Genomic DNA, 12,158 nt, shown 5'->3' with positions numbered 1-12,158 from the left:
AAAGTAGAAGGTTTCTAACCATAAGTGGGGTGAGATTCTGGAACAAACTCCCAATAGGAGCTGTGCGGCAAACAATTTAGTTAGTTATAAGAGAGAGTTGGACCAATTTTTGGTATTGCAAGACAAGGCTACTTGAGATAGTGGGGGGCAGGGCATGGCAGCCCTGAGGGTCCCTTCCACTTTATGACTTACATTCTTAAAGCTCATGCTTCAGGGTTTCAGTTGCAGGGGTCAGGAAGGGATCTTTCCCCCCACCATATTCAGGTTTTTTTTGGTCTCCTTACTCTGAAGTATCAGTGATGGTCCTGGCTGGAGACGGGACACTGGACCAGTGCTCTGAGGTGGCACCGAACATTCTCTCTCTCAGGTGCCTGGCTGTCTGGTTCTTGCTCACATACTCAGGGACTAACTGATCACCGCAAGTGGGATTGGGAAGGAATTCTCTCTCCCCCCCAGTGAGATTGGCAGAGACGTTGGGTTTTTTTCACCTTCCTCTGGAGCGTGCGGGTGCAGGTCGCTTGCCAGGCTCACCTGGCTCTATCTCACATAATCATTTACCTGCTATTGCGGGGGCCTCGGGCACTGGTGCACCTGGGTCCCCTCCTGTGGGCTGTAATACCCTGATCTAATGTCAGTTGCGGGGTTCAGTGTGCGCATGCTGGCTGGTGTTGGTGGCCTGTGCTGTACAGCGGGTCAGACGAGGTGATCTGGTGTATGAATCTCGTCTCTATTCCCAACCACTCTTCTCGACAATCTTTCCCTTGGACAGCAATCGGCTGCTCTCCCTTCGCAACGGCCACACAGACTGCAGGACGGATGATGGGAGGGTTCCTACAGCTACCGACTGGGTAAGCATCCTCCCGCTTACGGCTCATCCAGGAGGCCTGGTCAAAGTGGGGGTGGTTTTGACATAGACCACTGGGTCAGGCTGGACTGAAGAACGGCAGGGCACAGCACACACTGCGGTTGGCATGTTACCTGTATAATCGATCACGAAACCTGCATTGCTCACGGAGGCGTCGCTTCGGAAAGCCAGGAAAAGGTTGTTGCTGCTGCTCTCTATCCGGTCAGGCAGCTGGGAGCCGTAGAAGCTCCCGATTAGGGGGCTGAGTGAGCTGTGGCCATCGTAGATGTGGAGGAAATCATAGCCGGGCTCCAAATTAAAGCTGGGAAAGAAATAGAATGAGCAGAGCTGGAACTATTACATGTAAAACAGAACCTTGGGCCCCAGTGTGCTAGGTGCTGTACAGACATAGAGAAAGGAAACAGCCTCGTCACAATATTTCCAATTTAAGTGGGCAAGACAGGTGGAGAAAATGGAGGATTGTAATCCGCATTTTACAGATCAGGAACTGAGGTCCCAAGAGACTAACCGATGTGCCTGAAGTCTCCCAGAGAACCCATAGCAGTGGCAGGAATTGAATCTAGCTCTCCAAAGCCCCTGTCCAGCCTTAACCACAAGGCTGCCCTAATGGTGGGTGGGAAAAAAATCCTATATAAATCAACATGAACTAATGCCATCATGCTCTGCTCTTCCACCCAGACAGTCTCTCGAGATGCCCCTTACCGCGGTTACTGAAAAGTGCAAATTAAAGGTGAGCAGCACAGGGAGATGGTTCTTTCCCTCGATGTACCCCGAGGGTACTTTTAAAGGTGTCCATAAGCTTCTGTGCAAATTTTACATATGGGCTACAAGCAGCACAGCCCAAAGGACTAACCTGTTGATCCTGCCACACTTTGGATCCAGTCCTTTGAAAACACCCGCTAATGAATTAACAGCAGCTGGAAGAGCCGGGCGGCTTACAGGGGGCACAGCAGAGACTCGCTCTGCAATAGCTCCAGGGTTATACTCTTGAAACACATGCCCAAATAATGCAGGGCTGTGGTCGGAATACACGTATCCTTTTCCCAACTGGGACGGATTGAGGGTAAACATGGGAGCCAATCAGCCAACACTACAGGAACCAGACACCATCTTTGGCGAGGCTGGTGGGAGAAGGGGCCGGCAGATAGAAGTGGAATGCCCTTGTTTTTTGGACACAGGTTGGGGCACAGCTGCCAACTTTCACACGGTAAATAAGCACCCCGACTTTCACAATAAGCCAGAAACCAAGCTAATCCCATTTCAAAACAAAGTCAAAACAAGCCAATCCCTAAGAACCCCAACACACTATGTGACTAGATCCCCCCGACGTGCAGTCTGGGATGGTGGTGGGCCTGCTGTGCACCCTGACTCACTCCCCCCCTTGCTCCGCTTGCCCCTGTTTGTCCCCCCTTGTCCCTGCTTGCCGGGAGCCAATTAAAAAACAGAAGCAACAAGCTACAACAAGCATCAAGCCAAAAACTAGCCAACAAGCAACTCACAAGCCAATTAAGCCAAAACCAAGCCCAATTTTTGCTTTTTTTGCGGGTTTAGTATGTCTGGTTAGGGGCTCTCTAGGAAACTGATTCATGGAGCCCTGGGACAACCCTTTAGAGAGCAGTTGATGCAAATGGCAAACCCATTACCTCAGGCCTTGCCCCACCTCTGAGCTCCTCCCCTCTCCCCACCAGTCCCAGAAGAATTGAAGGGAGCGGCTGAGCTGCTCACAGGTACATACATATTAAATACCAGGGCAATGACATAATCGGGAGAGACCGTCAACTTCCAGTCACACTCCTTCCCCGGGGGATAGGGCTCAGGGTACTGTGGTGACAAGATGACCCCGGCCGGTCCCGTCAGGATCCCTCCGCAGGGAGCTGAAACAAGAAAGCAAAGGGGGGAGGGAGATAGTGATACTACGTTCTGCCATAGGGGGAAAACAACAGACAACGGTGGGAATTAGACTTCCGGGTTGAGCTGTGGACTAGGTGCACCTGGAAGTCATGGGGACGGTAGATTTAGAAATGGATGGATGGAGAGGAATAGATAGATGGAAATATGGATAGGTAGATGGTGACAGACAGCCATATGGAGAGAGAGAGATATGGAAAGACACACAGCTAGATTGCAAGAGAAATAAGATATTATTTGTGATACAGTAGCCCTGAGGGATCCTAACCGAGACTGGGGCCCTGTTATACCGGGCATTAGACATACACATAGCAAGAGACAGTCCAAGCCCATTACAATTTTCATAAGACACACAGATGAATCATCAGAGAGAGAAAAGATGCCTTGAGCCTTCCTGTTTCATGCATCTAGGCAGCTCCCAGACAAAATCAAGGCTCCTGCTCAAGAAGTGAAAACATGTGCTGTTGAGGACTAATGGTTAGTTTGCATTGCCAGGAAGGCTAAGCATTTGGTTGAAAAGTTTCCAGTTATGCTTGTTTTATGACAGAAAATTTGGTTTTCACTGAAACAACATTTTTCACAAAATGTGTCTGCTTTCCAGGGAGATTTTTGATATTTATCAAAAAACTGAACACCCTAAAACAAATATTTATATAGATATGAAATGCTGCTGCAGTATCTCAGCGGAGCTGTAGTTCAGTTGCTACATACTCCCAGTCTCCTCTATGGGCAAGACTTCATCTCCCAAGATGCTCTGCACCTCCTCAGACCAAAAGGGATACAATGATGCATCATGGGAGATGTAGTCCAACCAGGGAGCTCAGTTTAGAGAGAAGAATGGAAGCATGAGACACCTGAACCACGATTCCCAGGAGGCACCACAGAGGTATTTCAGAATCAAAGTATTTTATTTTTCACCAAAACCTGGAAATGTTCCACTGGGGGAAAAAAAACTCCAAACACTTTTCAACCAGCTGTAATTAGGCAACATAGTGTAAGGCTACTGTAGAATCATTTAATTCCAAAAATTCCAAAAGCCCTTTGTCATTGAAAGAGAACCTTGTCGCTGCTGTTTTCCCCCAGCTTATTGGGAGATCTTGCATCTTCTAAAAAGGGATCGCCAGGGCTCTGTCCAAAAGCAACTCACCGTAATGGCTCTTTCTAAGTCAAATGGCCTTCACTGAAGACACCCTATGAGAATTCCCTTAGCCTGGATCATCTCACCTCAGTTCTTCTTTCCAGGGAATAGAACTAAGATCTCAGCTTTCAATGTGAATGAGAACTCAACGGGGGATTAGCTAGATACACAACACTGTGATTTCAGTTACAGCTCCACAACAACTAATAGGGCTGTCAGCATCAGATAGAAATGATGCCATGTGAGATTATTAACAGAGTCTTTCAAATATCAAGCTGTCCTGCAGCAAACAAATTCTGGGCATGTCATAAAAGTTTCCCAGCTGTCTTTAAATCTGTTTTAAGAAATAGAGTTAATTAATTTAAGTTGCTTGAGGTAACATTGCATAAACATGAATAAAGGTTACAGGCTGACTAATATCTGGCTAACATTTAATTAGTCAGCTAATTTAACATTTATTGCTTTTATGTGCATAGCATGACAATTGTTATATGTTCTGGCCATATTGAAAAAGTTAATAGATTTCATGAGCTTCTTTTATGACTTTATGAACCCATCGAAAATGTCAGATAGTTTTCTCTTGTGATTCAGAATATGTTACCTCCTTGCACAAAAGTCACCCAACCAAAAACAAATGGCTTGCCCAGACAATCTCTTACCTCCTACCTAATATCTCACTCTCCTTTCTTTCTGTGCTCAGGGATCATGAGAGCACTGGGCTTTATATGCCAGACCCCTTTGGCAACCCTGATTGCACAGCGTAGCTCGGTGATAGGTTTCCCCACTTCTACCTCCTCACCCGCATGGCAGGACAGACCCCTAATGATGTCCTCATGTTCAGATATGGATTCTAACCCCTTCCTTGCCACTGGCTGTGTGAACCCTATGCACTCTGTTGTACTCATCCACCAAACCAGTTGGGATTTCTACCCCTTTCAATCTGCAAAATGTTCCAACACCCCTTAGCAAGGGGAACCTAGATCCCTTGCTGTACAATCAGAGAAATGTTGCACAGATCATACCTATGCAGGAGGGAGGGTCGGGTTGCCAGAAAAACCTGTTCTCAATCTGCACGCAGCTGATTTTGGCCTCCCCTTGCAGGGTGTATCCTGGATCGCACTGAAAGACGATGGAGTCACCTGCTTCTTTGCTGTCTGCGCTCCGGCTCCCATTCTGGGGAATCCCTGGGTCGTTGCAGGAGGTGGCAGTGGAAACTGGGAGTATCAAAAAACAAAGAAACAGATCTATTAATACAGGTTTGCGTACCTCCCCAGGCCTAGCTTACCCTTCCTATAGGTTGCACATTCTATATGATGCCTAAGAAAATGAAGTGCTGGTTGAATTTTTTTTCAATTAAAATTTTTTGTTGGGGGGGGTGGAGGAAATTCTTCAAGAACAGTGTTGACAACTTTCATGCTTTTCTCACACTATCTGGTATTTTCTTAAAGCCCCAGCACCTGGAGTCATATGATCATGTGGCATTCTTGGCTTTCATTGATTAAAAAAACATAGGAAGCTTCTAGACCTCGTGGATGCAGAGAAAAGCTGGAAAATGTGATGTGAGTGTGATCTAAAGGCTCACAAACCAGAAGAGAAAGACGATCCCCAAATGCATCTTTAAAAAAATATCTCATGATTTTAGAAGGCCTGATTTGTGAAGGCAGTGCAGCCAACTGAGATTTTTTCCTTCCAAAAAGTTTTTCAACAAAAAATGGTGTTTTATTATGAAGTTAAAAAAAATCTTCACTGTAAATTTTTTTTGTTTGATTTTTTTTAATCCAAAAACTGGAAAAATCCAATCTCCACCCCCTCCCCAGTCTCTTCCTCCCTTTTCAATTTTGTCCCTGGAAAAAGGGTAGGATGGCAGGGGAGGAGTAGAAACAATTTTTGTGGAGAATTTTGATAAAACAAACTTTAAAAAAAAATTTCTGCAAAAAATAATGACAATTTTCCAAGCAGCTCTACTATTCAGGAAATTATTTCCCAGTCTTTCAGGAAATTATAGAGCTAATCAACATTGTTCAAATTTCACAATTTTGGATTTTGGAATTTTTTTGAGGAAAAATGGGGATTTATTTCTATCATGTTCCTCTCCCATCATTTTTGGCCAGATCTAGTGTACACAGTGTATACTGTGACTTTAAACTCTCTTTGCCTTATCCTTGTGGCAATCTGCTTGCTCTCTCAAGCATTGACATCTGCGAACTCTTAACCTACATCGCTGCAAATATTGGACCGAAAATTATCCAGACTTTTATAATAAGGCAGCCTTGTCATTTGACCTAACGATACTCCTGCGGCAGGGAACTCTGCTCGCTGCGAATGTTGATTTTCTTGCTGCATCCAGCATAAGTGCAGATTCCATAAAACAGAATGGGAGGTGAACATCTGTCCCTCTGGGATTCAATATGGTCCCCACTGCCATAATATCCTAGTGCTCCATGCACACTAATATATTTATCCCAACACCATCTGTAAGTGGGAAGAAAGTATTGCTGCCCTGGTTTTCAGAGCGGGAAACTGAGGCACAGAACGACTGAATGACTTCCTGAAGGTCACAGAAGAAATCAGTGGCAAAACCAAGAAATAAACCTCCATCTCCCAGATCAGTGTCTGAACCCCAAGGCCATCCTTCATCTTGTGTTGTTAACTCAACTGCAATAACTGGGTGATGGGCGGGGAGAAGCCAAGATGCATAATGCAGATGATTAGTGCTGACTGTACTATCCTCTTTAAATACACTGTGCCAAGCAATGACTTTTCTCCCTCTTTCTTTTCTCTGTTTCCCCATAAAGTTCTCTCTCTCTCTCTCACACACACACACTTTTACTTTGCACTGAGCATCTGTTCCTCCAACTGGGAAAGACTCCAGGGAATGGTAAGTTTAAGTGTGCAACACAGAGTGCAAGTCTGATGTATAATCATGCATTGCACATACACGTTTACTTAATACACCCAGGCATCCACTAATCTTACATGGCATTTTTATACAATCCTGCATCAAACATATGCTGTAAAATAAACTGACATGCTAGCAGCTTTCCCTGTCACTGTGTGGCAGTGAAATTTAGCCTTGAGTCCTGGGATGCATCAAGCCTGAACTTTGAGAAATGGATGTGCTCACCTAGCATCCTGGCAGCTGTCCCTACGAGGCAACAGAAAAAAATACGAGACAGATCCACAGCCCTTGTAAATCAACAAAGCTCCATCCTTGCTGATTTACACCAGCTGAGGATCTGCAGCATAATGTCCCCATGACAATAAAACTATTTAGCCTCATGCATTTTAGCGTTGGGGTTGGAGGAGGGGGGGGAAGTTATATAAATATATGTTTAAATTATACCAGATCCCAGCCTGTAGGTTTGAGCTCAGGTCTCTGGCTACGCGATCGCATCCTATGAACAAAGGCTGTTAGAAGTAGTAGTAAATAAGGATGCAGCTCTACATCAGACAGCTGCTTGGAGCTTATTTTCTGCTATAGTAATCTGGCTCTGTGCAATTAGCTCATGCTATGGCAAGCTCCAGCATAAAGAGCTGGAGGGAGTTTGCATCTCACTTTATTACCCTGGTGCAGGAGCTGGCCAAAATATTGCTGGGGAGCATAGTCCCTGCTCTCTTCCAGCACCCCACAGCAGTTAGGGTGAGTCAGGAAAATGTGCCTGCTCCATTCCAGCCCATGAAGCAAGCCAGGCATAGAACAGAGGATGTAGTATTTTCTCCAAGGGCACTGAGTCACCACTCTGTCCTGTGCTTCCCAGGGGGAGTTCTGACTCCAGTAGGATTTGCCTGGAGGGCTCCACCTGCAACGCATGCACCTCTCCAGCCCACACGCGGGTACCAAGAACAGAACCATACAATCGTCCAGCCAAACAACTTGGAAACAGAGACAAGAGCTGCTGCCTAGATACCAAGGACGCCACCACTCAGCGATCCAGGAACACTGCAGCCTGGCTACTGCAGTAAAACCGATACATCTCTGCCTTGCCACTAGAGCTACAAACAATGGCCCTCTGTAACAGGTCCATGCATGCTTAATGTTACTACCCTGAGTAGCCCTATTGAAATCAATGTGTGTAAGTGTTTGCAGGCTCAGGGCCTGAGCAGTGAACACCAGGTCAGGCCGCGTACATTATATACAGTGATGCTGTATACAACAACAACATTGTGCTACAAACAGACTAAGGCCAAGATTTTCAAGGGTGACAACTGATTTGGGTTGCTTCCATTTTTAGAGGGCCCAACTTGAGTCATCATAAAGAGGCCTGATTCTCAGAAACTGCTGAGCACCCACACTTGGAAAATCAGGACCCTCTAGGGTGTCTCAAGTTGGACACAAAAAAAAAAATGGAGGAGGCGAAAATCATTTGTCATTTTCAAACCTTGTCCTGTCTTCCCATCTGTAGATTTGGTGCAGCACAGAAGGTACATGAGACACCGTGTTTATGGCTTGGTTTTCAGACATGCAATAAGCATGCAGCTCCCGTTGTTTGGGTGCACAGTGCCTCTGAAAATCAGTCAGTTCATATTTTCTGGGCAAAGCATAATCCCCTTTGCGCTTTTCTAGCCTAGGGAAATTTGCACTGGTTTAACTACATCACAGTGCAAATCCTCTCAGTGCAGACACAGTAGATTGGTGCAAAATGGGTTTGCACTGGTGTGACATACCTTGCACCAGTTATGTTTTCAAAATACAATGCACAGGCCTCACACTAGTCCCCAGCCTCACTGCATGTGACACTACAAATAGGGCCACCAGACTGGACACGACTTCTCAGGCCTTGTCTACACACTGAAGTTGCAATGGTAAAGTTCCATTAACCGAGCGATTTCAGTGGAGTGCACTCACACTGGACTCCTTGTGCTACACCGTTGTGTCCACACAGCCTCAGGTAATACTGGCAAAAGCATGGTGCCCTGTGGGTAGGCATCCCAGTGCCCTCCATGCCGCCTGCAGGTGCATCACCTTGCGGGAAATTTTCACTGTGCATTGTGGCACCGTGGGATACCTCACAAGGAACTGTGGGGACAAATACCCACAATTCCTCTTAACGTATTTCCCATGATCAATTGTGCCATTTACAAGCTCACCCCGGTGAACCTGGATACGGTGCAATGGAATGCAGCACTCTTCCCCGTTGCATTACGTTACGGTAGGCACACATCACCGGCACTCAAAGGCATGGCCCATCCATCACCAGCCCCGTACAACCCTGAGGAAACAGTCTCTCCTTGGTGCCTACCTGAAAACTGAATAGCGAAGCCCTGCTTGCTGGTGAAGAAGTCAGTGTTGAACTGAAGGACGACAGAGTTAAAGGTGCTACGGACGTCGCTGGGTAAGCTGGAGCCGCTCATCTCCTTTAAGATGATCCCGTTCTCCACAGGCCCATCCCATATCCTCAGAACGTCATGGAATTCCTCTGTGTGGAAAACCATGAAATGGAGCCTGCGTCGAGGAAAAGGAACAAACGCTCATCAGAATCCTTTGCAAAACTAAATACGAGGGTAGGCATCCAGCGGCGTAGTCCAGAATGGGCACCTTCTAGAACACCCCCACCAACGTTACCTCACACACAACCTATGCAGAGGACGCCATTTTGCTCTACCCAGAGGAGTCCTCCATTCTGTGTGTCCTCGCGCACACCATGCTGAGTGGAGGACACCATTTTGAAAACAAAATGGCATCCTCCATGCAGGCAAAAGTACTGGTATGCCATTCTGGGATGATCCGGCCTGATGACTCACAGTCTGTGTCCTTTGTGGATGCAGCTAAAAATGGGCTTGATGCCAATAAGAGACAGCATGTCCGAATGGACAGGGACGCAGATGGGAACTCGGGTGACCCGAGCCCTGTTCCAGGCTTTGCTACTGGCCTGTTGGTTGACCTAGGGCATGTCTCTTCCCCTCTCTATTTCTGAGTTTCTCCATCAGTAAAACAGAGATAACCTCCTTTGTGAAGCCCTTTGAGAGCTACAGATGAGAACTGACTTCATGGGAGAGGGTGCTCAGTGCTTTATGAAAATTAGGCCCTTTCATGGTATGTGTAGCCGGGCATTCAAAATCACTAACCAATCCTAAAACTCTTCTCCAGCGAGACTAAGGGCCTGATTCAAAGCCTACTGAAGTCAGTGGGAACATCTCCACTAGCTACTTCGCTACTGCCATTGATCATATGAGGAAGGCGATCAGATACTAGGGTGATGGGCAGGAGGGTAAAACCCTAAGACAGACTAAAGTCAAGCTGGCACAGAAAAGTGTGAGGAAGTTGTGCAGGAGCAGTGAAGGGGTGGCTGAGGTGCATCCAATCGTGTTTTCTTGAGCTCCTTTTATTAAAGATAAAGACAAACACAGTGAAATGGGGAAGCTGTTCTAAACCCAGAAGAAATGTGCTGGGACCCCTTAAGATAATTGATGTGCATGCATCTAATTCACATCTCATCCCTATGTTGCATGAGTCAACCTTGGCTGTCCTTTTCGCTTCCCAGTGGAAGAGCTTTTTGTCACAGGCCTGGATCTATCGATAAGGGTGGGGGGAGGATTCTGAATGCTGGAATGCAGGTCTGAAACGGGGAACGGGGTAAAACAGGGGAGATGGGAAAGGATCTTCTGGAACATTGTAGGGCAGGGCTGAGCTGGGAGCACTGTGGAAAATTGGAAATGAGGGGAATTCTTGTAAAGGTGCAGGGCAAGGCTGAGTGGGGTAGCAGAGCAGTGGATGGAGTCAGAGGATAGGAACCGTGATGCTGCAAGGCAGGTCTGAGCGGAGCACTGAAACAATACAGCACAGGTCTGAGTGGAGCTGAGACGAAAGTCAGGGAACTCTTGCAATGGTGCCGTGCAGGGCTGGCCTGGGAAGCAAGGCACAGAAGGAAACGGGCAAGCTGGGAAACTCCCATTAGGCTGCAGCCCAGGTCTGATCCAAGTAACAGGTGACTGTGGAAACCCTGGGGGAGTAAACGTATGAGCCTCCCTCTAATTTTCCTCTCTCACTGATTCCTTCTCCCCTTTCATTGTGCTATTTCCATCTTTGAATCCTTTGCCACATTCAAGTGAAACAATACAACTTTAGGAATTGTTCCACAGGCGGTCAGGGCAAGTATGTGCAATGGACATGGGCTGGGTCCCTGGGGCCAATTGATTTTTCTTTTCTTTAACTTTATTTTTATCGTTTTTATATCAAATGCCAACACATAACAAAACCTAACCCCCTCTAAATATATGCACAAGATGGAAACCGTATATAAACAACACAATTCAGTGTCACTATTTGTAAAACCTGGAGAGAAAAACAAACAAACAAAAAACCCTGAACCTGCAGAGATCATGCAGGGCATCAATTATTGAAGTGATTAAATAAAAGAATAAGTCAGAACGTAGCATCAGGGACTAATATATACTAAGCTGCAAATGTATACAATAGTTTCTTGCGTGATCAGACGTTCTCATATTTTTTCCAAGCGTTTCTATTAGACAGAGTCATTTTTTCCTTTAATGCAGTAGCGGAGAGCTTACTCAGCCAGTCTGTGTGTGCGGGAGGAATCGCAGATTTCCATTTTCTCAAAATAATTGGTTTGCCCACTAAAACAGTTACTGCAATCCATTTCTTAATGTTAGCTGGTAATGCCAGCTCCTCCCGCACCCCCAATATCCACCAGCTTGGAGAAGGAACAACAGCAGCACAAAGTGATTTTCAATCAATTGATTTTCAAGGGCTTCACTTCCTTTATTTGTTTTGTTTTATTCATTTCTCCTGAGGTAGCAGCACCTGTCTGCTGCTTTAATATTTTAATTCCCTATGCAAGATAATGGTTACTATAGTAATGCATTATATATTGGTAGCCAGTGATTTGATATTATTAATTGACTACTCAGGAGGGTTCTGCATTTTAGGCTTTTATTTAATATGCTTGTTATGTTTGTTTTAGTGTAATAATTTTGTACAGGAAAAATGAAATATTGATTAAAACACAGAGGAATTCAGCTGTTGGACTCTCCTGGTTATTTATTAGGCAGCATGCCTGGCTTACCTTATATTAATGCCAACAACCTCCATCTTACTGGCTTCCTCTTATAACTCCTAAGCCTATAATTCTGCTCCCCATGTGGTGCTCTGAGAGGTGACCCCCAATTTCTCCTCATTCAAATTCCCTCTCATCTAAACCAACTTTGAAGGCTTCAACTCTCAGGTGAGGAGGACTAAGAGTGGCCCTTTTGCATGCCAGGAAACACCCCAGGGAGAGAGAGGCTTGG

The 12,158-nt window shown here is 45.9% G+C and overlaps 1 protein-coding gene across 4 annotated transcripts in view; it reads right to left on the bottom strand.

Annotated features, from left to right (window-relative positions):
* The window catches only part of CSMD2 (CUB and Sushi multiple domains 2), a 560,963-nt gene that overhangs the window by 146,792 nt on the left and 402,013 nt on the right, over positions 1-12,158 (bottom strand). For all 4 annotated transcript variants that reach the window (XR_007770925.1, XM_050932578.1, XM_050932579.1 and 1 more), the window contains 4 exons: positions 9,152-9,354; positions 4,934-5,125; positions 2,601-2,739; positions 979-1,166 (listed from right to left, as the gene is read on the bottom strand). Coding sequence is in view for 3 of the 4 variants with exons in the window: in XM_050932578.1 (XP_050788535.1) it covers positions 979-1,166; positions 2,601-2,739; positions 4,934-5,125; positions 9,152-9,354 (722 nt within the window). In the remaining variant the exon portion in view is untranslated. The remainder of the gene's footprint in view (positions 1-978; positions 1,167-2,600; positions 2,740-4,933; positions 5,126-9,151; positions 9,355-12,158) is intronic.

This window comes from Gopherus flavomarginatus, chromosome 22, assembly GCF_025201925.1.
Source record: "Gopherus flavomarginatus isolate rGopFla2 chromosome 22, rGopFla2.mat.asm, whole genome shotgun sequence".
Classification (NCBI taxonomy): Eukaryota; Metazoa; Chordata; order Testudines; family Testudinidae; genus Gopherus; species Gopherus flavomarginatus.
The sequence above is the reverse complement of the archived record's forward strand: the minus strand, read 5'-3'. Positions and strand labels throughout refer to the sequence as shown.